This window comes from Saccopteryx leptura, chromosome 3, assembly GCF_036850995.1.
Source record: "Saccopteryx leptura isolate mSacLep1 chromosome 3, mSacLep1_pri_phased_curated, whole genome shotgun sequence".
Lineage (NCBI taxonomy): Eukaryota > Metazoa > Chordata > Mammalia > Chiroptera > Emballonuridae > Saccopteryx > Saccopteryx leptura.
The window spans coordinates 144,282,582-144,310,218 of record NC_089505.1 but is presented as its reverse complement, the minus strand read 5'-3'; the positions used below and the strand labels follow the sequence as shown (position 1 = coordinate 144,310,218).

Sequence of the window (27,637 nt, the reverse complement as noted above, 5' to 3'; positions counted from 1 at the left end):
CTATGTGCCCTGGCCGGGAATCGAACCCGGGTCCCCCCCACGCCAGGCCGACGCTCTACTGCTGAACCAACCATCCAGGGCCTATGAAATAATTTTTGAAATTGCATAAACTGTCTTTATTGCTGATCATTTTGTATTAAATAACCTCTCACGATTTTAAAAAGGCATTGCAATATTACATGTACCTTTAGTGTTAAGTAGAAAATACTGATGTTACTGAAAAAGTTAACTAAAAACGTTTTCTGAAGTTTTTGTTTCTCACCCAGGTTGCTTTATCGCTCATTTTAAAAACTGAATTTTTAAAAATACACCTGTTCATACATATCTGATATGATCTTAATTTCTGGAATTTTATTTTAAGATTTTATTTATTGATTTTAGAGAGAAGAGAGGGGGAAATGAAGGGAGGAGAAAGAAGCATCAATTCCTAGTTGTTGCTTCTCACACGTGCTTTGATTTTGGGCAAGCCCAGGGTATTGAGCTGTTGACCTCACATTCCAGGTTGACGCTCTATCCACTGCTCAAAATTTCAGGAATTTTGAGCTTCATATTTTTTCTTCTTTTTTTGGTATACGGTAGTTTATTATAGCCAGTTAAGCAGATTTACTCACCCATAAAATAACACTTTTTTTTTCTTCTTTTCCAAGTGAGAGGAGGGGAGATAGACAGACTACTGTATGCACCCCAACTGGGATACACCTGGCAACCCCCTTCTGGGGCCCATGCTTTGTCCATCTGGGGCCATGCTCACAACTGAGCTATTTTTAGCACCTGAGGCAAAGGCTCTATGGAGCCATCCTCAGCACCTAGGGCCAATGCGCTTGGATCAATTGAGCCATGGCTGTGGGAGGGGAACAGAGAGAAAGAGGAGGGAAGGGGAGGAGTGGAGATGCAGATGGTTGCTTCTCCTGTGTTCCCTGACTGGGAATCAAACCTGGGACATCCACATGTTGGGCCTATGCTCTACCACTGAGCCAATTAGCCAGGGCCCATAGAATAATTCTTATTTCCCCCAAATATAGCAGATAATAAGTAATAAAAAATACTATCAAAATATAACTGTGAGGGGGGAGGGAAGGAAGGAGAGGGGGAGGGGGAGGGGTACGGGGGAAGCTAGATGGAGGGTGACAGAGGACAATCTCTCTGGGTGATGGGTATGCAACAGAATTGAATGACAAGATAACCTGGACATGTTTTCTTTGAATATATGTACCCTGATTTATTGATGTCACCCCATTAAAATAAAAATTTATTTATAAATATATATATATATATAAAAAACTGTGAGCCTGACCAGGCGAAGGTGCAGTGGATAGGACATCAGACTGGGGCACAGAAGACCCAGGTTCGAAACCCCAAGGTTGCTGGCTTGAGCGCGGCCTCACCAGTTACAGTGTGAGGTCACTGGCTTGAGTGTGGGATCATAGACATGACCCCGTGGTCACTAGCTTGAGACCAAAGGTCGCTGGCTTGAAGCCCAAGGTTGCTGGCTGGCTTGAGCAAGGGGTCACTTGGTCTGCTGTAGCCCCCCAGTCAAGGCACATATGAGAAAGCAATCAATGAACAACTAAGGTGCTGCAATGAAGAATTGATGCTTCTCATATCTCTCCCTTCCTGTCTGTCTGTCCCTATCTGTCCCTCTCTGACTCTCTCTGTCTCTGTCAAAAAATTAAAAAAAAAGGCCCTGGCCGGTTGGCTCAGCAGTAGAGCGTCGGCCTGGCGTGCGGGGGACCCGGGTTCGATTCCCGGCCAGGGCACATAGGAGAAACGCCCATTTGCTTCTCCACCCCCCCCTTCCTTCCTCTCTGTCTCTCTCTTCCCCTCCCGCAGCAAGGCTCCATTGGAGCAAAGATGGCCCGGGCGCTGGGGATGGCTCCTTGGCCTCTGCCCTAGGCGCTAGAGTGGCTCTGGTCGCAGCAGAGCGACGCCCCGGAGGGGCAGAGCATCGCCCCCTGGTGGGCAGAGCCTCGCCCCTGGTGGGCGTGCCAGGTGGATCCCGGTCGGGCGCATGCGGGAATCTGTCTGACTGTCTCTCCCCGTTTCCAGCTTCAGAAAAATACAAAAAAAAAAAAAAAAAAAAATATATATATATATATATAGCTATGATATGAAATGTGAGCAACACTGGAAAGTAGAAATCTAGAGGTGTAAATAGTATGATTCCATTTTATTGATTTTGACACAGGTACGCTGTGCTTAAGTAACAAAGATCACACATTCAGGATGCAAATTCAAATTACTTAGCTTTAAAAATTTCTGTTATACACATTACTTTTTCTACTATTTAATCACATTATATTGAAAGGATCAGATAGGATTTAAACCCATTCAGGAAAACTTAGTTACCATAGGGCATTGTCTTCTCATTTATAATAATATCCTGTAATATGTACCCATGAGTAACATTACATCAACTCTGCTCTACTTATTGGTGGGTGGGCAGAAGTGGAGGTGGGAAATGTGGTAAACTATCAGTATATACAATTATATAATAGATACTTGAAGTTGTTCAAATTTGCTTTATATATTATTTTAAGTGGGAAAATGTTATTTTAAAGGAAATTATTATTTTGGTGAATTCTTAAAATATTCACATTACTTTTCTAATTAAAAAATTTGTAATGTTTCAAAATCTTAGGTGGTTTATTTTTACCTTTTCTTTTTAAAACATACAGTGCCTTTACTTTCCCGAATTCTGCCTTCTGATGCATGTAAAATATACAAACAAGGTATCAATATCAGGTAAGGTAATTTGATTTTTTTTCTGAGTAACAGAAAATTGAGATTTAGAGGAAACTTTTTTTTCTATAGTTATAAATTACATTTGGATGTAGTATTTTATAATTTAAACATGCTATAATATACTCAATATTTAATCCATTTAAAACATATTACAGATAACTAAAGGCATAAAATCTTGACTAAAACAGGTATTATTCAACTACAGAGTCTCTAGAAGGCAAACAGTTAACATGATGTAATATAGAAAAGATTTAAGATGGTCATGTCCCTGATCCTGGCTTTTTAAAGAATAGGGACGCATAAGGAAGACCTAACTCTTGTCCTTTTTTCTCCATTTCTTTTATACCAGTGGTAGTCAACCTGGTCCCTATCGCCCACTAGTGGGTTCATGGTGGGCGGTAGCGGAGCAACCAAAGTATAAATAAAAAGATAGATTTAACTATAGTAAGTTGTTTTATAAAGATTTATTCTGCCAAACTTAGTGAAAATCTGACATAAAGTACTTGGTAAGTAATTATTATTATATGCTTTAACTTGCTGTAACTCTGCTTTATAAATTTTATAAAGTAAAGTTACTTCCCTACTTTATAAATCACCATTACTGTGGAACCAGTGGGTGGTTAGAAAGTTTTACCACTAATAGAGATACAAAAGTGGGCAGTAGGTATAAAAAGGTTGACTACCCCGTCTTACACCCTTCTCTCCCATATCTACCCATCCATGAATGTATTCATTCATTCATCCAATCAATCATTTATTTATTCTAGAATATGAACACTGTAAGGCTAATTTTAATTTTCTTCTGTTTCCTTTACAACTAAGATTAATGATTAGATCTAATGGGAAATCTATTTATTGTACTCAGTTCAGAATTTTACTTTTTATCATTGCTTATATCTTTAGCTTTGAATTATAGGTATATTTATAAATTAAGTATATTCAAGCTATATAAAATGCTAGTGAATATGCCAAATTATATATGTATATTAGTATATTTATAAATTATATATAAAATATATATGTGTGTGTGTGTGTGTGTATGCACATTTCCAGAATATTAATTAGGCTATATAAGAGGCTAGATCTTGAAATGTTTTGAAATATTTCCTATAACCTGTTTGTTTTATAGATGAGAAAATTTGAGAGGTGAAGTGATTTTTACAGAGTCATATTGCAAATTAATAGTTGAGCCAGTACCTCTCACTTCCTGTAATTCTCACCATGTCACAAGACAGAAATGTTTAAAAGTCAGTTCTTTATAAAATTCATTATTTTATATGTTAAATTATAGTGAGGAGATAAACTTTAGTTGAAAGTAAGTAGTAGAATTTGGTTAAAATAGAAGTTTCTGGGTGTTCGTTTTTAAAAAATAACCTTAGATGTTTCTAATTATGAAAGTGCTCATGTACATTAAGTTCATGGTAATTATAGAAACTTTGAGAAATACAGAAAAGTATAGTGTAGAAACTAGGAAAGGATTTTAGGGTGATTTAGGTTTAATTTATTTATTCATTTTTATTAGAGAGAGAGGAGAGAGAGAGAGGAAAGTGATAGAACAGAGGGAGGAGCAGGAAGCATCAACTCCCATATGTGCCTTGACCAGGCAAGCCTGGGGTTTCAAACCAGCAACCTCAGCATTCCAGGTCAATGCTTTACCCAGTGTGCCACCACAGGTCAGGCGATGTAGGGTTAATTTAACAGCCCATTGTTAGCAATATAATATGGGTTCATCAAAAAATTATTTAACAATTTAAAAATGTTTAATATAGGTGCTTGCCAAAGGTAGATAATTTGGGAGAATAATATTTTCTTCCATGTGCCACTTTAAAAAGTTAGCTTTAGTTTTGTTTGATTTTTACAAATAGGAAAAAAGGAGCAAAATTTTAAAAACATTGTTTTACATTTATATATGACTTTTAGAAGTAAATTTTATGATGAATATTATATAATAAATATAGGTTATAAATAAAACCACAAAATAACTAAAATAGAGACATAAGAAAAAGAGCCTGAGGGAGAACCATTGTGCTGTAGAATATAGGTTAAGGGGAAGGTACGTAATATAGCAGGCCACTCAAACCTAGGGCTTCCTATCAGCTAAGGATGAAGGAGAAGTGTGATAGATTCTGAAGCTCTCTCTACCAAACAGTTTACCACGTTAATGGAGAGGCTGGATTTTTGGATGTTTGGTAAAAGTTTTTTTGCATAGATAACAAGAATTGACTTAAAAAATCTGTTAACATTAAATAAAATCTTTCAAATATAAATGTCATCAGACAATTAGTTTCATTAAAACATCATTTCAAATGAAGCTGAATTTTAAATGATGTTCAAAGAAATCTTTAAAGTTTATTTGTATATCATGATTATATAAAGCATCTTCTCTGTTAAGAAGAGATTAGTGCTTTAGTAGAAATAGGAAAGTATGACCAACTTTGTTGTTGGGAATACAAAATAAATGTTTTCACTATAAATATTAATAATTTTAGGTGCTCTGTTCCTACTGACTGAAATGATCATTGCAAACTTGACCCCATTTTAGGCTTTTCCTGTCTTAAGAGAAAGCTCTGTTTTCTTTTTCAGTGTTATTTGGCATTTTTCAAGTTTTTATCTCAAAAAATATTTTCTATTTAAAGTTTTACACTTTTATAAAGAATTTTTTGTTTTTCATAGCCATTACATGGCAAAAATAAAAAATATTTAGGTTATAAGCCTAAAGCCAAGGTCTAGTTAATATATACATTAAAATAGCATCATGATAAATTTTATCATTATTAGGCATGTGTAATATTTACCAGACAATCTAATATGTTTGGGATGTTGCAGAAGCAGTATAAGTCTTATTTCAATTGCAAATTATAAAAACGCAGATGAACTAGAAATCGACGATGACTGATTTTAGGTGTGGCTACATCCAGGAGCTTAGATATCACCATGTCAGTCTTTCTTTGTCTCTGTCTCCCTTTGTATCTCTTTTCTCACTATTTTTACCCTTACACCCTGCAGCTTACTACCATTCTCATCCAGGATGGGCAGGAATGGAAGGGCAGCAGAATATTGGCCCCGCCTTTTTTTTTTTTAAATGTGGAGTATAATGTTCCGTGGTAGCTGATGCTTTGATTTCAAATAGGGCACTTACATAAAATGATCTCTTTCTTTTTGATACTGTCAGTAGCCTACATCTTATGTAAGTAGAGGATGAGCCCCTGTTACTGGCATTCTGTTCTGTCATGCCACATGTACAAACAACAGGACGTGACTAGTAGCACAGGCACTGGTAATACAGTAGAAGGCCACTGCAAGTAGATCAGGAGCTGGAATGCAGCTATAAAGCAGCAGAGAGGGTTCACTTCTATAGGAGCTGGTGACTTGCTGTTTTAGTGCTTCTTGATCTTATTCTGAGGGATGTGTATATTTATATGGCTCAGAAGAGAGCCCCTTACACATAGGGTAATCAGATTTTCCCCATTTGCTCTGTTTCATCCCTGTTGTCCTAGTAAAAATATTAATATTACTTCCACTTTTAAAAGTTCCTAGTTTTGGTGGTGTAGCTCTAGTTATTTTGATGTAGCAAGTGAAATATGTTCCATTTCTCAGCTTTTTCTGTGTTGGAAAATCAAGAATGCCCAGCCACTGTGCCTTGTCTAGAGTGAATACTGAACAACTTACAAAGTAATGAATTTCTATAATTGCATTAGAGACTCTGTAGCCAGGGTGGATCTCTCACAAAGACTTGAAGATGTTTCCCTGGGCATGATCAGCATCTTGTGACAGATGTGTCAACTCATTACTTAGATTTAAGGGCTGTTTTAATCAGCCAGTCAAAGATTGAAGGACTTCAGGGTACTTGAAACATTTCCATTCCAGTATTCTCCCTGATTTCAGCAAGTAATGGTTTGTAGTATTTATTTGAGAACAACTCATTGGGGTAAACCATATGAGGTATTAATTACCAAAGAGCACAATAAACACACAAGGGTGTGAATCTATGTGATATTTTGTTTTTTGTTTTTTAAAGGTAATAGTGAGGCAGACTCCTGCATGCACCCTGACTGGGATCCACCTGGGGCTGATGCTTGAGTACTTAACTATTCTCAGCGCCTGAGGCTGGTGGACTTACATCAGTGAAGTTATCCTTAGTGCCTGGGGCCACACTCGGACCAATCGAGCCACTGGCTGTAGTAGGGGAAGTGGGAGAGGGGGAAAAGCAGATGGTTGCTTCTGTGACTGGGAAAATTGAATCAAGGACGTCCATATGCCGGCATGACGCTCTATCCACTGAGCCACCAGCCTGGGCCCTTTATTTTATTTTTTTTTAGCGAGAGAGAGACAGAGAGAGGGACAGATAAGGACAACAGGGACAGACAGGACCTTTTTTTTATATATAGGTTTTATTCATAGGTATTTGAGAGGGGGGGGGAGAGAGAGAGAGAGAGAGAGAGAGAGAGAGAGGAGAGAGAGAGAGAGAAGTGGAGGAGGAATGGGAAGCATCAGTTAGGGGTAGTTGCTTTTCGTATGTGCTTTGACCAAGCAAGCCTGGGTTTGGAGCCAGTGACCTCAGCATTCCAGGTTGACGCTTTATTCACTACACCACCACAGATCAGGCTGAATCTATGAGGTTTTATTTTTCCCTTCTTTCCAAGTGAGAGAAGGGGAGATAGTGAGACAGACTCCCACATGTGCCTGACCAGGATCCACCTAGCAACCCTCATCTGAGTCCCATGCTTTGCCCATCTGGGGCCATGTTTGCAAGTGATCTATTTTTAGCATCTGAGATGGAACATCCTCAGCGTCTGGGGCTAATGTGCTCAAATCAGTCAAGCCATGGCTGCAGAAAGGGAAGAGGGAAAGAGAGAAGGGGGAGGGGTGGAGAAGCAGATGGTCACTTCTACTGTGTGCCCTGACTGGGAATTGAACCTGGAACATCCACACGCTGGCTGACGCTCTACCACTGAGCAAACCGGCTAAGGCTGAATCTATGAGGTTTTGACCCAGGAGCAATTTTAAGGCAGTGGAAGTGTTGGAAAACAATGCTAATTGAATCTAGGAAATCAAACAGAAAGTTCAAGAATTTGGAGTAAGTGAAATGGGCTATCTAGTGGAAAGATGAAGCAAGTTTTGGTATCTGATGGATAGGCATAAGGCATAGATGTAGAGCAAAAGGCCAAGACTGGAAACAGTTCTTAATTGAAGAATGTGGTACATTCATTGCTTTACCCCTCTTAAATGCTCCACTGAGCCAGTAACATGGTCTTAAAGGGATATAAGAAAGTTAGGTCTGCTTTGATTTTCTCCCTTCCTAGCTGTAACTTTGATACAGTAGCTACAGTAAGGGATTTGGTAGGGAACAAGAATACATTTAGGGAAATACTTAAACAATGGGGAAACAATCTTTTTCTTGCTGGATTAATGAAGCGTATTTTTAGAAAAATAAATATAGGTAAAATGCAATATATTTAAATATTCTTTTGGTATTTTTAAAAAATATGCTGTTTTAAATTTAGCTTTTATCTCTGTATTTGACTTTGAAATGTGGTATTAGCATCTTGGTTTGAGTTTAGAGGAACAAAGCTTGTTTAATTATTATGAAGTTTTATTGAAATTTATTGGTCAGAATTTCTCATCTACCTCTCTTTCACAGGCTTGACACTACTCTCATAGACTTTACTGACATGAAGTGCCAACGAGGGGATTTGAGCTTCATTTTCAATGGGGATGCAGCGCCCTCTGAATCTTTTGTAGTGTTAGACAATGAACAAAAAGTTTACCAGCGAATACACCATGAGGTGAGCATGTTGTCTTACAAATAACCCTCTAAACGGTTTTTTAAAAATGTCTTTGTATGCAACTAATCTTCAGTGAAATTGTTTGAAAAGGCTTATAAAGTATAATTGAGATAGTTCAATCCTAAAACTTTCATTTTCTTACTACTAGCTTTTTGAAAAAAATTTTATATGGGTTTTCATCTTGACTAATCCATTGAGTCTGCTTGCTCATAATTCACTGATGATCTGCTAGTTAAATGAACTCCCATTTTCTCTTGAGTTCTCATGTGATGAACCATGCTGGCCCTTTCACCATTGATTATTTTGCTACCCTTAGCTTCTTGTGAAATATGGCTGACCATCTCTGTCTCCTTAATATGCACATCTTTGATTCTCTGTATTCTTACTTTTCCTAACTTTTTGGCTTTCTTTTATCTTTTCCTTCTTAGAGTACAAAATTATTTTCCTTTTCTCTCATCAGAAGTCCATGTTGGTATTGTCTCTACATCACTGAAAACCACATGCAGCATGGTCCTCATCCTCTGTTTCTGGGATGCCCCTTCCCTGCTTTTAGAGATACCAGATAGGCAGAGCTTTTCTGGTATTTCTGTATCATTGATAACCTTACAAATTTTTTTTTGGTCAACATTTTGTTTTTTCACTGTTGCTTTTAAATTTTTTTTTTTTTTTCACCACTTTATTTCCCCATATTGTCATTCACCACATCTTATGGTTCCTTCCTTAACATTTCTTAGATTAGACCTTCCTACTACCATAACTATTGATGAGACCTTAGTTACCTTGTACGTGTACTATTGAAAAGTAGTTTCCTAACTGGCACTGAGCAATGAAGATTTAGATTGGAAGAGGAGAAAGTATTCCTTGTGAAGCACACAGGGTGAGTAAAGTCATAGAAGTGGGAATAAGAATGGCCTTTTGGGGAAACAGAAAGGAGATGGATTATCTTTTTTTTTTTTTGTATTTTTCTGAAGCTGGAAACGGGGAGGCAGTCAGACAGACTCCCGCATGCACCCAACCGGGATCCACCCGGCACGCCCACCAGGGGGTGATGCTCTGCCCACCAGGGGACGATGCTCTGCCCATCCGGGGCGTCGCTCTGTCGCAACCAGAGCCACTCTAGCGCCTGAGGCAGAGGCCACAGAGCCATCCCCAGCGCCCGGGCCATCTTTGCTCCAGTGGAACCCTGGCTGCGGGAGGGGAAGAGAGAGACAGAGAGGAAGGAGGGGGGAGGGGTGGAGAAGCAGATGGGTGCCTCTCCTGTGTGCCCTGGCTGGGAATCGAACCCGGGACTTCTGCATGCCAGGCCGACGCCCTACCACTGAGCCAACCGGCCAGGGCCGAGATGGATTATCTGACTGCTGCAGAGGTTTCTCTTAATGAGTATTGGAACATTGTTTATGGAAGACCTTAAAAGCCAGATAACATAACTTAGGATCTGCTGATAATAGAGTCATAGGTTCTTAAACAAGGTATTGATAAGATCCAAAAGTAATTTAAGTGAATTCATCTCATGTATTTATTTCACTTACCTTCATTCCCTCTCTTCCTTTCTTAAACATTTATTAAGGATCCAATGAATGCTAGACTGCCAGGTACTATGGATAGTGATGCTGCATATCAATTACTATTATATATTAGTATTATATTAAGCATTAATGGCCAGCATATTGAAACTATTATTTAAGTACTTTAATTAAAAAGTGCTTTTCATTAAATTCTTAGAATAACCTGTCAAAGTAAATACTTTTTTTTTTTTTACACATCAGAAAATTAAGGCTTATAGATGTTAAATGATATCTCCAAAATCGCACAACTAGTATGCAAGATGGATTGGAAAAGGAAGAGATTGGAGGCAGCATAATTATGTAAGAAGTTCTTACAGTTATACTGTGGAGAAGTATTGAAGATCTTGACTAGGATGGTGTAGTGATTAAGAAAGAAATTATGACTTACATTTGCAGGAATGAAATAATAGGACTTGCTAATAGATTGAATGAATTAAGAATTAGAAAGATTTAGGGTGAATGTAGTGATTCTATCTTTAAGAGTGGAATGATGGTGGTTCTACTGATAGAATTGGGGCATTTGGGAAGGAAATAGGCTTGGAGTTTCAGATGATGCTCATTTTGAGTCTATTGTTAAAATCAGTGCAGTTATTTCAACCCTCTCTTTATTAGGCTTCTCTGAAGTATTTACTATTATTGATAACTCAGTTTTTAAAATATTCATTTTCTTTTTTTTTTTTTTTTTTAAGATTTTATGTATTGAGTTTACAGAGAGAGGAGGGGGGAGTGAGAAGTATCAACTCATAGTTACTTCGCTTTTAGTTTTTCGTTGATTGCTTGTTGTATGTGCCATGACCCAGCAGGCCCAGGGTTTTGAACTGCTGACCTCAGCATTCCAGGTTGACACTTTATCCACTGCACCAGGCTCCTTGTGTTTTGACTTTGGTCAGTTCTTTTCCCCTCTCTCCATCTTACTCTCCTTTGCCTGTTCCTTTTTCTGTACTCACCTCCTGAATTTTGATTTGCCTTTGACATGCTTCTCATTTTTACAAACTGGCAGAATAACCTCTTCTGTTCCCACAGCTCTAACAACTTCCCTATAGGTTGATGATTTACAAAGTATATATTTGTATCCCAGATAGATCTTTTGGGTGGAGGAGACCTATCTATTAAATGCTTAGTGTCACTTTCTTCTCTGCCAGGTGACCATTGTTTTCTTTATGCGTTTACTGAATCTGGTACCTTAGATCCTATTCTGCTGTATTTGTTTATTTGGCTTTCTTTCTCTATTGGATTGAGCTCCTCAAGGTCATGGAGTTTGTTTTGTTGTATTCTCTGGTACCTAATACACCATCAACACATTCTAGGCCAAAGTTTGGCAAACTCTGTAAAGGTAGAATAATAAATATTTTAGATATTTAGATATATTTGCATGCCATATGGTCTCTGTCATATCTACTCAACTCTGCTGTTAGTAGCATAAAAGCAGCCGTAGACAATATGTTAATGAATGATTATAGCTATATTCTAATAAAACTTTAAGAAAACAGGTAGTGGACTGGATTTTACCTGCTGGCCAGAGTTTGCTGACCTTTATTCTGGACTCAGATATTTATTAAATATTTTACCTCTTACATATTAAATGAAAACAGCATAGCTAAGGAGGCATTGATAAGTCTGAAATATGGCACTGGAAAGGAAGCCAGAGAGTAAGGCAAGTCGTACTTGTTTTAGTACTGATGAGACCACCAGAGGACAGGTATTTGGGTATTTATATGTATATATTTTATACCTAAAAAATTATAGAAAAGCTGGATCTTGAACAATAAGCCTTAAGGCAGGAAATATTTATTTTAATATGCATATATAAGTAACAACTGTTCAATAAATGTTTGTTGAGTGGATGTAATTAACAGATTCTTATATTTAACTTTTACCCTCACCCCAGGAATCAGAGATGGAAACAGAAGAAGAAGTTGACATTTTAATGAGTAGTGATATTTACTCTGCAACTCTATCAACCAAATCAATTTCTTTCACACGTGCCCAAACAGGATGGCTTTTTCGGGAAGATAAAACAGTATGTACAATCTAGATTTTTAAACTTAAAAAATTGTTTAGTATTTAATGTTGCCCATATAATGTGAGGGAAATCCAGGAAGAAGTAGCTTACTGAATTGTCTTCAAGTAGTTTATTCTCTTCTCCCTGAATCAACCTAGGGAATATAATGGGTGGTTACAGAGTTGGAAAATATTCTTATGAGAAACCAAGAGAGAAAGTTTAGCTCATTTGAATTCTACGTTGGGAAAGATTCTTGTTGTCTGCTGTCTTGTTATATAAGGAATGGTATCCTCACATGGTTCTATTACATTTCTAATGCTTTATTCCTTAGGAAGAGTTCAAAGAGGGATATACTTTTTTTTGAAGAGTGATACATTTTTTAATTTATTTCCATGGACCTTTTTTCTTTCTACTTTTAGACTTCTAAACTATTTAGTTACTCAGTTTCTGTTTCTCAGTATCCCTTCTATAGAACTAAAATTAGATATGGTTACATTTCTACAACACTGTCATTAATTAAACCTCAGTGGAGGTTTCCACTTAGCGAATTATAAATTATTTCCCCATAATTACCATTTCATCTCTCAGCAAGAGATTATATAAGAATGTTCAAAGCATACTAAAATTTTTTTAAATTGGACACATGAAAAAGCATTTTATAAAATTTTAAAGTCAAGAAGAAGTAACCAGATCAGGTAAGAACCAGGACTTACAGCTTTTAAAAATTATTTTTATCCTGTATTACACACAGTAGAAATGAATATATTGTTATTGGAAAGACAGAAACAGCCTGTATTGGTAGTCATGGTTTTCTGAGAAACAAAAACAGTAGGAGAGCTATTTCTCTCTCTTTAAATATCTTCCTATATAGATATAGATATATAGATATATAGATATAGATATGAGTATACTTACATATATAGAGATCTTTTCAACTCTTTTTCCCCCTATCACTCTTTGGTATGTCTTGGGAGCTTTTTCTTTTTTTATTAACTTTAAAATTGTTTTTATTTTGAAATTAAATTTAATGGGACGACATTGATCAATAAGAGTACATAGGCTTGACCAGGTGATGGCACAGTGGCTAGAGCATTGACCTGGGATGCTGAGGACCCAGGTTCAAATCCCCAAGGTTGCTGGGTTGAGTGCGGGCTCATCCGGCTTGAGTGAGGGCTCACCAGCCTGAGCATGGGGTCGCTGACTTGAACATGGCATCATAGATATCCCATGGTTGCTGGCTTGAGCCCAGAGGTCACTGGCTTGAAGCCCAAGGTCACTGGCTTGAGCAGTGGGTCACTGGCTTGTCTGGAGCCCCCAGTCAAGGCATGTATGAGAAAGCAATCAATGAACAACTAAGATGCTGTGACTACAAGTTGATGCTTCTTATCTCTCTCTCTCTCTCTCTCTCTCTCACTAAAAAAAAAAAAAAAAGAAAAAAAAGAGTACACAGGTTTCCGATGAACATCTCTGTAGCATTTAAACTGTTGATTGCAGGCCCTGGCCGGTTGACTCAGCGGTAGAGCATCGGCCTGGCGTGTGGGGGACCCGGGTTCGATTCCCGGCCAGGGCACATAGGAGAAGCGCCCATTTGCTTCTCCACCCCCCCCCTTCCTCTCTGTCTCTCTCTTCCCCTCCGCAGCCAAGGCTCCATTGGAACAAAGATGGCCCGGGTGCTGGGGATGGCTCCTTGGCCTCTGCCCCAGGCGCTAGAGTGGCTCTGGTCGCGGCAAAGCGACGCCCTGGAGGGGCAGGGCGATGCCCCGGAGGGGCAGAGCATCGCCCCCTGGTGGGCAGAGCGTCGCCCCTGGTGGGCGTGCTGGGTGGATCCCGGTCAGGCGCATGCGGGAGTCTGTCTGTCTCTCCCCGTTTCCAGCTTCAGAAAAATACAAAAAAAAAAAAAATAAATAAATAAAATAAACTGTTGATTGCAATATGTGCCCATCACGTCTTAGGAGCTTTTTTTTATTAGTGCTACTTCATTCTTTTTAACAACTACATAGTATTCCCTAGTATGAGTATATTGTAATTTATTTATTCAGTCTCTTATTTTGGGGCATTTAGTTGAATGGATACACATTTGTGTCCAGTGTTCTGCCATTATGAATGCTGTTACATTTACCATTCTTTTGCCTTCCTTGGCAATGGTTGTTATAGACAGCAAAAAATTAAATGGCTGAATTATGGGGATTATGCACTTAAGATTTTTATTGTTATGATGTTTTATTTTTTTTTTTAAATTTATTTATGATTTCAGTTTGTGTTTACATAGATTCAAGTGTCCCACCAAATATATCTCCCTCCACCCCCTTATTCCCCTCAGGCCCCCTTCCCCCCAATGCCTTCTCCCCTTTGCTCCAGGATTTGCTGTCCTGTTCTTTATAACGCTGTGTTATGTATATAGAATTTCATTAATCTCTTTCCCTTCTCTGATCCCATCTTCTCTTCTACTTTACCTCTGCTTTCTCTCCGGGATGGTTTACTTTTTTTTTTAATTGATTTTAATTTATTGTGTTTACATAGATTCTAGTGTCGCCCCAAATGCATCCCCCCTCCCTCGTGTTCCCCTTAACATCTCCCTTGCCCCGTGGGATGGTTTACTTTTAATAAATACTATTTCATTATATGATTTCAAAAACTGATAATCACCTGAGTATTTCACAACCAGAGAAAAATCCTCACTTTGAGATGTAGGCTCATCAACTTTCTTTTCTAAGCCTATTTGGCAACAAATAGCATTATAGGATTCTCAGTTATGAGATCCTACACTGCAGTCCATTTGTTGGCATGAAGTCTTATTTGTACTCTGTTCTTCTGGACAGCATTAGAGGGATCACTTCAAAAGAAGATAAAAATTGAAGTTGCTGTTCATCTAGTGCTACTGCTAAGCAGCTCAAAGCTCTTGAACAGCGTCTAGGTGATCTTCTTAAATCTTTGACAGGTAAGGAGGGAGTCAGTAATGCTTATGGTTCCCATTTTGTAGGTAGAAACAGGTGAAGAATGCTTTGCTTTCTGGTGACTGGTAAAGAGGCCACCAAAAGCAAGGTGGACATGGAAACAACTCTATACACATAGTTTTGGAATGCCAGAAACCAAGTAGTATGATGGAGACCAAGTGATTTGCATGCAGGTGGAAATGAGAATTTGTTTTCCATTATGTCTTTTGAAGGAAGGCATTTTAAACTCTGGCCATCTGTTGAGTCTGTTAAAGGGTAAAGGTTGATATAGAAGGAGGACTTCATTGAGAGGAAATAACTGTCTTCTAGATATCCCTTAGACTTACTTGAGTTTTCCTATCTCCAATTCCTAATGTCAACAGTTGGTTGGTGAGCTGGACTACTCTGTTGTTCTCTCTGTTGAAAGCAGATTTAATCCTGTTAGAGAATAGAGTATTGGAACAGGTAATTAATTCTAGTTGTACTAGAGATTTCTATGTGATTTACATTATTTCTTTTTATTCCATTTTCTTTTCTATCTATAAAATGGGAACAGTAATTATCCCTGACCCCTCCTTGTTACTCATGATGTTTGGTGCTCAACTAAGTAAAGTTTTCTGATGGCTGTGTGGTACTTGGGAGTAGATTCTAAAGGAATACTGTGTGGTAGTTTTATTTAGATTTAATTTATTTGCAGGTTAACAGCAAAGTATCTTTGTGTTTAAAATTTTTCTTTACAAATTTGAAATGTGTAAATGTATATATTTTAAACCTAATAGAATGCATAAGATAATTAGATAATTTCAAGTCCCAAAGGAATATTTATTTATACCCTAGTGTTACATGCATATGGGAAAACGTGTGTGTGTGTGTGTGTGTGTGTATTACTTAGAAACTTTCTAATCTAAGGCAAAATTAATGTTTTAATTCTTTTTACATATTTGATTTTGTTTTAGGAAAGAGTAGGAAACTTTTTGGCAGACTTTTATCTGGTGAACGGGCTTGTTTTAGAATCAAGAAAAAGAAGAGAACATCTCAGTGAAGAAGATATTCTTCGAAATAAGGCCATAATGGAGAGTTTGAGTAAAGGTGGAAACATAATGGAACAGAATTTTGAGGTATAATTTTCACTTCTAATTTATAATGGTCTAAGGAGAGGGAGTAGACTTCATTCCTGGCATTTAGTGAGTTTATGTAAGTACACTTGTAGGTTTTATTTATTATATACACCTTTCAAAAAATACTTTTTCATTGATTTGAGAGAGGGTGACAGCGAGAGGGGAGTGGAGACTGAGAGAATCATCAACTCGCTGTTCCACTTTGTTCCAGTCAGTTGTGCACTTATTGATTGCTGTTTGTTTGTACCTTGACCAGGGATCAAACCTGTGACCTTGGTGTGCTGGGTTGACACTTTATCCAATGAACCACCCAGCCAAGGCACTCTTTTTTTTTTTTTATGGTCTGTGTGTATGTGTGAATCTATTTTTGGTCTGAGGCATCACTAAAGATAGATTAAATCATTTTATAAGCATGAAACCTAGTGTTACTTTTTAATACATGTCCTTTTGAATATATTTTTCTTGTTTCACCTAGTGAACTCATCAACTACTTTGAAGGCTCAGGTTAAGGTCCACTTACTTTATGAAACCATTTCTAGCCTATAACTTTCCATAAATTTTATTCAGCATGGGTTTGTTAAAAGCATGCTGTATGCAAATAATTGTATGACAGTAGGGGAAGGGGAGGGGAAATTAGGAATTATAAACGTATATGAGACACGCGAATTACCTCTACAATCTTTTATTTATTTTAATTTTTTCAAAAAGAGGCAGGGAGAGTGAGACAGGAGCATCTAGCTGCTCCTGTATGTGCCCTGAACGGGGAGTCCAACCAAGCAACCTTCATGTTCTGGGATGATGTTCCAACCAACCTAGCTATCTGGCCAGGGCTTAATCTTTTTTATTTATTGATTGATTTTTAGAGAGATAGAGAAAGGGAGAGGGGGGGAGGGAAAAGGGAAGCATTCATTTGTTGTCCCACTCAGTTGTGCATTCATTGGTTGCTTCACATGTGTGCCCTGATGGGATCAAACCTGCAACCTTTTACTTTCGGGATAACGCTCTTAACTGAGTTAACCGTCTAGGGCGGCCTCTGCAATTTTATTCCCTAATGAGATGACTGATAGTTTGTTAATTTTGTTTTTTATCGTGACAGTTTAGACTTACAAAAAAAGTACTAATTCAAAGAATTTTTAGATATCCTTCATCAAGATTCCTTAAACGTTAACATTTTATTAAATTTTAAAGCAGTGTTTTTCAAATTGTAGAATAGGGACCTCTTAGTAGAGGATATAATCAATTTTAGTGGATTGTGACCACCTTTTTTTTTTTTTTAATTTAAGTCTAATTAAAGATAATAGAGAAAAACCAGAGCACATCACACACAGATAGGTTATTAATACTTTATGAAACAATAGTTTCAGGGTGTATGTGTTACATAAATATGCATATATGTGGGTGCTGGGTTATGGTATAAAATGTGAGTCACATTTGTAATAGCTGCTATGAGGAGGCTTGAATTCCTTGAATGTTTAGTCTCTCCCCTTTGGTATTATGCCAGATTATGTTTTAGAGACAGACTTTTCAAAATAGTATGATAAGTTCCAACTGATTCTTGGTAATACTTTGTGTGTGCTCCAGAAAAATATTTTAATGTTTAGAATGTTCATATATTGAATGAAACAACCATAGCTCAGTTAAATAAGTATAAGATATAAAGTATTTAAGAATCCCTATTAAATGTTAAAATGATGATCATACTACTTTAGTGTGATCCTGTTCCCTTCCCACTAGATCTTCTTATACTCCTCAGTTTTCTTTTATCTTTGGGATAGAGCTTCACCAGACTTCATTTTTCAGAAGTCACCTGATATTTACTGATTTGTTGATCACTAGGAGATATGTGACACGATATGCTCAGGAAATAGAAATGAATTGAGAGAGGAAATGCTGAACTCAGTTTTTTTATTTTTTTACAGAGACAGAGTCAGAGAGAGGGATAGACAGGGACAGACAGACAGGAACGGAGAGATGAGAAGCATCAATCATTAGTTTTTCGTTGCGCATTGAGACACCTTAGTTGTTCATTGATTGCTTTCTCACATATGCCTTGACCGCGGGCCTTCAGCAGACCGAGTAACCCCTTGCTTGAGCCAGTGACTTTGAGTCCAAGCTGGTGAACTTTTGCTCAAACCAGATGAGCCCGTGCTCAAGCTGGCGACCTCGAGGTCTTGAACCTGGGTTCTCGGCATCCCAGTCCGATGCTCTATCCACTGCGCCACTTCCTGATGAGGCTGAACTCAGTTTTTGACAAAACTACCTCACTTCATCCATTGTTGACCAGATAAAAAGGCCATTTCTTTGCTCTTACATTGTGATTTAAATTTTATTAAGAATCATTTTTAATAAATGATTTTGTTATGGTGGTGATTATTGCTACCTTTGTTTAATTTTGGCAGCAAACAATTTTGGAATGAATGCATGGGAAACAACTTTATAGAATAGCATTTTATGGACTATTTGATTGTTTCCAATAATCTGATTTATCTATATTTAAACGAACAGCATACAACTTAATTTTCTTTAGGGCAGATATTGTAACTTAATGCTGTTCAATTTTTAAAGGGGTCTTTAAGTGGCATTTTAATAAATGACAGTTTTGCACATTGAAATTAAGACATACTTAGCCTGACCAGGTGGTGGCACAGTGGATAGAGCGTCAGACTGGGATGCGGACGACCCAGGTTCGAGACCCTGAGTTTGCCAGCTTGAGCATGGGCTCATCTGGTTTGAGCAAGGCTCACCAGCTTGAGCCCAAGATCGCTGGCTAGAGCAAGGGTCACTCAGTCTGCTGTAACCCCCTGGTCAAGGCACATAAGAGAAATCAATCAATAAACAACTAAGGTGCTGCAACGAAGAATTGATGTTTCTCATCTCTCTCCCTTCCTGTCTGTCCCTATCTGTCCCTCTCTCTGACTCTCTCTGTCTCTGCCACCAAAAAAAAGAAAAAAAAGAAATTAAGACATACTTTAATTTTAGATAGCTATATAATAGAACAAAGTAATATGAATTAGATTAAATAATTAAGATTTTGCCACAAATGAAACAAAAGAAATCCCAGAAAAGGAATTAAATGAAATGGAAGCAATCAAAGTACCAGACACAGTGTTTAAAACGATGGTTATAAGGATGCTTAAGGACCTTGGGGTAAGAATGGATGATCTCAGTGAGAACTTAAACAAAGAGATAGTAAGCATTAAAAAGGACATAGAATCCATAAAAAAGAACCAATCAGAAATGATGAATACAATATGTGAAGTGAAGACTACACTAGAAGGAATCAACAGCAAGCTTGAGGATAAGATAACAGTAAGCACCCAAGCAATTCAGTGAAAATAAAAGAATTAAGAAAGCTATGGAAAGTCTAAGAGACCTCTAGAACAACATCAAACAAATCAGCATCCACATCTTAGGGGTACCTGAAGGAAAAAAGAACAAACAAGGGATAGAGAACCTGTTTGAAGAAATAATTGCTGAAAACTTCCCCAACCTGGTGAAGGAAAAAATCACACTGGTTTAGGAAGCACAGAGAGTTCCAATCTTGATGAACCCAAAGAAGCCCACAACAAGACACATCATAATTAAAATGTGAAAGATTAAAGACAAAGGTAGAATCCTAAAAACTGCAAGAGAAAAGCAATTATTACCTGCAAAAGAGACCCCATAAAGCTGTCAGCTGATTTCTTAACAGAAACACTTCAGGCCAGAAGGGATTGGCAGGATATATTCAAAGTGATCAAAAACAAGGACCTACAACCAAGACTACTCTATTCAGCAAGGCTATCATTTAAAATTGAAGGAAAGGCCCTGGCCGGTTGGCTCAGCGGTAGAGCGTCGGCCTAGCGTGCGGAGGACCCGGGTTCGATTCCCGGCCAGGGCACATGGGAGAAGCGCCCATTTGCTTCTCCACCCCTCCGCCGCGCTTTCCTCTCTGTCTCTCTCTTCCCCTCCCGCAGCCAAGGCTCCATTGGAGCAGAGATGGCCCGGGCGCTGGGCATGGCTCTGTGGCCTCTGCCTCAGGCGCTAGAGTGGCTCTGGTCGCAATATGGCGACGCCCAGGATGGGCAGAGCATCACCCCCTGGGGGGCAGAGCACGGCCCCTGGTGGGCGTGCCGGGTGGATCCCGGTAGGGTGCATGCGGGAGTCTGTCTGACTGTCTCTCCCTGTTTCCAGCTTCAGAAAAATGAAAAAAAAAAATAAATAAATAAAATTGAAGGAAAAATAAAATAAAGAGCTTCCTGGACAAAAAAAAAAAAAAAAAAAAGTTAAATGAGTTAATTATCACCAAATCAGTATTGCAAGAAATGTTAAATGGGTCTACAATAAGAAAAGGAAAGGAAAAAAGAGAGAAAGAAGATTAAAGGATTAAAGGATAAAATGGCAATTAATAAGTACATATCAGTAATAATCTTAAATATAAATAGATTAAATGCTTTAATCAAAAGACATAGGGTAGCCGAATGGATAAGAAAACATGACATATATATGTTGTCTACAAGAGAACCACCTCAGAACAAAAGATACACACAGACTATATCTGAAGGGATTGAAAAAAAATTCCCTGCAAATAGAAATAACAAAAAAAAGCTAGGGTAGCAGTAGTTGCATCTGACAAAATAGTCTTTAAAACAAAGGACATTATATGATGGTAAAGGGAGCAATCCAACAAGAGGATGTAATCATTGTAAAACATTTAGGCACCTAGTGGAAGATCACCTAAATAAGGGGGAGATCAACAGCAATATAGTCATAGTAGAGGATTTTAACATCCACTAACATTAATGGATAGATCCTCCAGACAGCAAATCAACAAGGAAATGGTGGCCTTACATAATCGAGATTAACTCGATTTAATTGATATATTCAGGGCATTTTATGCCAAAGCAGCAGAATATACATTCTCTTCAGTTGCACATGGTATGTTTTCTAGTATGCATCTATGCTCCTGGAGTACTGTATGTGGCAGCACCGCAAAGCGCGGTGTCGCTAATGTACAGTACTACTTCCGGTGACACAGGACGCATGTGTCATGGCTCCAGAAATGCGTCATATCACTTGTTACGGCTAGCAGTGACAAATATGGAACTGGACATTGACCATCTCATTAGCCAAAAGCAGGCCCATAGTTCCCATTGAAATACTGGTCAGTTTGTTGATTTAAATTTACTTGTTCTTTATTTTAAATATTGTATTTGTTCCTGTTTTGTTTTTTTACTTTAAAATAAGATATGTGCAGTGTGCATAGGGATTTGTTCATAGTTTTTTTATAGTCCAGCCCTCCAACAATCTGAGGGACAGTGAACTGGCTCCCTGTGTAAAAAGTTTGGGGACCCCTGATTAGAAGCTTAAAAGCATATTACTAAAACAAGTGGGCTCACAATGAGATAAAGAAATAAAAAATTTCCTTGAAACTAATCAAAATAAATATACAACCCAAAATCTATGGGACACAGCAAAAGCAGTCCTGAGAGGGAAGTTTATAGTATTACAGACCTAACTCAAGGAGCAAGAAAAATCTCAAGTAAACAATTTAATTTTGCACCTAAAAGAACTTGAAAAAGAACAAGAAGCAAAGTCCAGAGAAAGTAGAAGGAAGGAAATAATAAATATCAGAACAGAAATAAATGACAAAGACTAAAAAAACAATACAAAAGATCAATGAGACTAACCAGACTCATTAAAAAAATGAGAGGACCTAAATAAAAACAATCGGAAATGAAAGAGAAGTAACAATTGACATCGCAGAAATATAAAGGATTCTAAGAAAATACTATGAAGAACTATATGCCAACAAATTGGACAACCTGGGAGAAATGGATAAATTCTTAGAAACACAATTTTCAAAACAATCTGGAAGAATCAAAATTTAAGCAGACCAGTTACAAGTGAAATTGAAACAGTTACCAAAAAACTCCCAGCAACAAAAGTCCAGGACCAGATAGCTTCACAAGTGAGTTTTACCAAACATTCAAAGAAGCATTGACACCTATCCTCCTCAAGCTATTCCAGAAAATTCATGATGAGGGAGGACTTCCAAGGTTATTTTATGAGGCAAGCATTATCCTAATTCTAAAACCAGATAAAGACACTACACAGGAAGAAAACTATAGGCCAAATCCTTTATGAATATAGATGCTAAAATTATGAACAAAAGATTAGCAAATTGGATCCATTAATACATTAAAAAGATCATATACCGCCTGACCAGGCGGTGGCGCAGTGGATAGAGCTTTGGACTGGGATGTGGAAGGACCCAGGTACGAGACCCCGAGGTCGCCCGCTTGAGCGCAGGCTCATCTGGCTTGAGCCAAAAGCTCACCAGCTTGGACCCAGGGTCGCTGCCTCCAGCAAGGGGTTACTCAGTCTGCTGAAGGCCCGCGGTCAAGGCATATATGAGAAAGCAATCAATGAACAACTAAGAAGTTGTAACAGGCAACGAAAAACTAATGATTGATGCTTCTCATCTGTCTCCATTCCTGTCTGTCTGTCCCTGTCTATCCCTCTGACTCTCTCTCTGTCTCTGTAAAAAAAAAAAAAAAAAAAAGATCATATACCATGATCAAGTGGAATTTATTCCAGGGATGCAAGGCTTGTTCAATATTCACAAATCAATAAACATGACACATCACATAAACAAAATGAAAAATTTAAGTAATGTGATCATATCAATAGATGCAGAAAAAGCACTTGATAAATTCCAGCATCCATTTATCATAAAAACTTTTAGCAAAGTGGGAATAGAGGGACCATATCTCAACATAATAAAGGCCACATATGACAAGCCTACAGCCAATATCATACTCAATGGGAAAAAACTAAAAGCAATCCCATTAAGATCAGGAACAAGACAAGGGTGTCCCCTTTCACCACTCTTATTCAACATAGTACTAGAAATCCTAGCTATGGCAGTTAAACAAGAAGAAATAAAAGGCATCCAAATTGGAAAAGAAGTAAAATTGTCATTATTTGCTGATGACATGATACTGTACACAGAAAACCCAAAAATCTCCACCAAAAAACTATTACAACTAATAAATGAATTTGGCAGAGTAGCAGAATACAAAGTTAATATTCAGAAATCAGTGGCATTTTTGTACACCACAATGAACTGTTAGGAAGAAAAATTAAGGAAACAATGTACTATTGCAACAACATTAAGAAAATAAAGTACCTAGGAATAAATTTAACCGAAAAGGTAAGACTTGTACTTGGAACCTGACCAGTGGTGATGCAGTGGATAGAGTGTAAACCTGGGACACTGAAGCCCCAGGTTCAGAATCACAAGGTCACTTGCTTGAACACAAGCCCATCTAGCTTGAGCACAGGCTCGCCAGTTTGAGTGCATTTTGCCGGCTTGAACATGTGATTATCAACATGATCCCATGGTCACTTGCTTGTCCAGGGGTCACTGACTCATCAAGGGGTCAATGACTCAGCTTGTGTCCTCCAGTCAAGGCACGTATGAGAAGCCATCAGTGAATAACTAATGTGACGCAGCTACGAGTTGATGCTTATCTCTCTCCCTTCCTGTCTCCCTCTTAAAAAAAAGACTTGGAAAATGATAAGACATTGAAAAAGAAATTGAGGAAGATATAAACAAGTAGAAACAAACACCATGTACATGGATTGGATGAATTAACATTATTAAAATGTCCATACTATCCAAAGCAATCTATAGATGCAACACAATTCCTATTAAAATACTAGTAGTATACTTTGTAGATATAGAACAAACATTCCAAATATTTATATGGGACCAAAAAGGAATCTAAATAGCCTCAGTAGTCTTGAGAATGAAGAACATAGGGCAAGTTATCACACCACCTGATGTCAAGCTATACTACAAGGCCATTGTAATCAAAACAGCCTGGTACTGGCATAAAAACTGGCATACAGATCAATGTAACAGAACAGAGAACCCAGAAATAAACCCATAGCTTTATGGACAATTGATATTTGACAAAGGAGGTAAGAGTATACAATGGAGAAAAGAGAGTCTTTTCAATAAATGATGTTGGGAAAATTGAACAGGTACAGGCAAAAAAATGAAACTAGACCACCAACTTAATACATTAATTACATAAGAATAAACTCAAAATGAATAAAAGACTTAAATGTTAGTCATGAAACCATAAAAATCCTAGAAGAAAACAAACATATGCAGCAGAATCTCAGACATCTACTATAGTACTATTTTTGCCAATATATTTTCTCAGAAAAATGAAAGTAAAAAATAAACAAGTGCAACTATATCAAACTATAAAGCTTTGCACAGCAAAAGAAACATCAACAATATGAAAAAGCACTCACTGTATGGGAGAACATATTTACCGATACATCTGATGAGTGCTTAATAGTAAAAATTTATAAAGAACTTATAAAACTCAACACCAGGAAGACAAACATTCCAATTTAAAAATGGGCAAAGGACCTGAATAGACATTTTGCCAAAGAGGAGCATCCAGATGGCTAATAGACATGTGAAAAAGTGTTCAACGTCTGTAATTATCAGAGAAATGCAAATTAAAATCATAATGAGATACCACCTCACACCTGTCAGAATGGCTATTATTAACAAACCAACAAACAAGCATTGGAGAAGATGTAGATAAAAGGGAACCCTCATGTGCTGTTAGTGGGAAAGCAGGCTGGTGCAGCCACTATGGAAAACAGGATGGAGTTTCCTGAAAAAATTAAAAATGAAACTGCCTTTTGACCCAGCTATCCCGCTTCTGGGAATATATCCTAAGAATCCTGAAACACTAATCAAAAGAAGATATGCACCCCCATGTTTATTGCAGTGTTATTTATAATAGCCAAGATCTGGAAACAGCCCAAATGTTCTTCAGTGGATGAGTGGATAAAAAAGCTGTGATTCATATACAGAGTATGACTACATAGCCATAAAAAAGAAGGAAATCTTAACTTTGGCGACAGCATGGATGGACCTGGAGTATTATGTCAAGTGAAATAAGCCAGGCAGAGAAAGACAAATATCATATGATCTCACTTATATGTGGAATCTTGTGAACATAATAAACTGATGAATGAAATAGAAACAGAGGCATAGACACATGGAACAGATGGACAGGTGTCAGAGAGGTTAAGGGATTAGCTAAAAAAAATAAATGTGTATATATCGTATACCATATACATATATGTATGTGTATATATAAATACGTGTGTGTATGTGTGTGTGTGTTACACATAGAGAAAACAAGGTGGCAGTAGCCAGAGAGAAAGAGGGGTTCAAAGTAGTGGGGAAAAGGGAAAGGGGATGGAAAATGGGGGCAGAAAGAGACTGCATGGGGTGGGGTGTACACTATGCAATATGTAGATAGTATTATATTGAGTTGTACACTTGAAACCTGTATGGTTTGGTGAACCTTGTCATCCCAATAAATTATAAAAAAGATTTTGACTTCTAACCAGAAGTCAAAACAGTTCGTATGTAAATCATAGCCCCTTGAACTTTATAGTTTTAGATGAATATTTAAATCAACTTGTTTATTTCTATGAAAGGTATAACAGTGGGATTTTAATTAAGATAGTTTTGAATGTATAGATCAATCAATTTCTTCATTAAAACTTGCTTGATTTTTTTTATTCAACTTTTTATTTTGAGATGATTGTAGGTTCACATACGTAGAATACAGAAATTCCATGTATGATTCACCTAGCTTCCTCCAGTTGACATCTTGTAAAAATGTGGTCTCATATCAACATCAACCAGGATGTTGGCACTTAGAATCAAGATACAGAGCATTCCCATCACCACACGAACCCTCCTGTTTCTCTTTTATAAGCACATCTACTGCCCTTTTGCCCCTCTCTGTCCCTTACCCATGGCAACCACTAATCTGTTCTTCCATTTTAAAAATTTTGTTATTTCAAGGATATTGTATATTAACGTTTTCAGATTTTTTTTTATTCACTCAGGTTAATTCCCTGGTAATTTATTCTAGTTGTGTATACCAGTAATTTGTTCCTTTTATTGCTAAGGCACATTCTGTGGTATGAATGTACCATAGTTTCCTTCTTCATTTACTTGTTCAAAGACATTTGGGTTGTTTTCAGTTTTGGGGCATTATGAATAAAGCTGCCATAACATTCACATACAGATTTTTGTGTGAACATAGGTCTTCATTTCTCTGGGATAAATGGTATTTTTGGAAATACATAAAACTGGGTGCTTGAGTGTGTGCTCTAGATGTATATGGTCAGGGGACCCTTGGGGCTACTGCAGTGTGTACCCCACTGCACTGATGGCTAGGCAGGGACAGTCCATGCCCCTTTGGTTTACTGTCCATATAGGTCTCTTGAATGTCCACCCCAAATCCTGTCCTTGTTCTGGTACTTTTAGAGCTTCCTCCCTAATAGAGTTCACATCCTCAAAAAAAAAAAAAAAAAAAAGGTGCTGCACTCAATCTGGTCTGAGTGCAACTAAGAGTGCAGTTTCTGGGTTTCCTGGTAGCTGAAAGTTTAGTTTTGTAAGAAACTGCCAAAATATTTTTCATTTTATATTCCCACCAGCAGTGTCTGAGGATTGTTTTTCTGCATCCTTGTCGGCACTTGGTATTGTCACAATTCTTTATTTTACCCATTCTCATAGTGTCTTAGTCCCCTTGGAATGCCATAAAAAGATACCACTGACTGGGTGATTTCAACAATAGGAATTTATTTCTCACAGTTCTGGAGGCTGGGAAACTCATGGTCACGGTGCTGTCATATGGGCTTCCCATCTGAGGGCTTTCTTATAAGCTTGAAATTGGCTGCCTTCTTGCTCTGTCCTCACATGGGGTAAAGTGCTCTGGTCTCTGTTCTCTTCCTTATCTTATAATGACACTAATCCCATTATGAGGCCCCACTCTATAACCTCATATAAGCCTAATTACTGCCCAGAGTACCTATCTCCAAACAGCATCACATTGGGTGTGTGAATTTTGGAGGAACACAGATATTCACTCATAAAAGGTAGTGTATAGTGTTATCTCTATTGTATTTTCCTAATGGCTAATGATGTTGAATGGTCATCTTTGCATGTGCTTATTTGCCATCAGTATATCCTGTTTGATGATATGTCTGTTCATATCATTTGCCCATTTTTAGTTTGGATTTTTTTATTGTTGAGTTTTCAAAGTGTTTTCATTTTTTTAAAACTTGTCAGATATGTACTTTGCAAATATTTTTCTCCCACCCTGTAGCTTATCTTTTCATCCTATTAAACAGATGTTTTGCAGAAAAAGTTTTAATTTTGATGAGGAACAATTTATTAATTTTTTTATGGCTTGTGCCAAGTCTAAGAACTCTATGCCTATGTCCATTACCCATAAATTTTACCCTCTTTTTTCCTAATAATCTCTTTGCTTTTTTATTTTATGTTCAGTACATGAAACTTTTTTATAAGATGTGCTGTTTAAGTCAGGCTTATATTTTTGCCTTGGTTATCCTGTTGACCTAGCACATTGAATTGCCTCTTAGAATTTTTATC

The 27,637-nt window shown here is 37.6% G+C and overlaps 1 protein-coding gene across 2 annotated transcripts in view; it reads left to right on the top strand.

Annotated features, from left to right (window-relative positions):
* The window catches only part of ANKRD13C (ankyrin repeat domain 13C), a 97,164-nt gene that overhangs the window by 51,126 nt on the left and 18,401 nt on the right, over positions 1-27,637 (top strand). For both annotated transcript variants that reach the window (XM_066376557.1, XM_066376556.1), the window contains 4 exons: positions 2,676-2,742; positions 8,384-8,528; positions 11,982-12,113; positions 15,985-16,146. In XM_066376557.1, the coding sequence (XP_066232654.1) occupies positions 2,676-2,742; positions 8,384-8,528; positions 11,982-12,113; positions 15,985-16,146 (506 nt within the window). The remainder of the gene's footprint in view (positions 1-2,675; positions 2,743-8,383; positions 8,529-11,981; positions 12,114-15,984; positions 16,147-27,637) is intronic.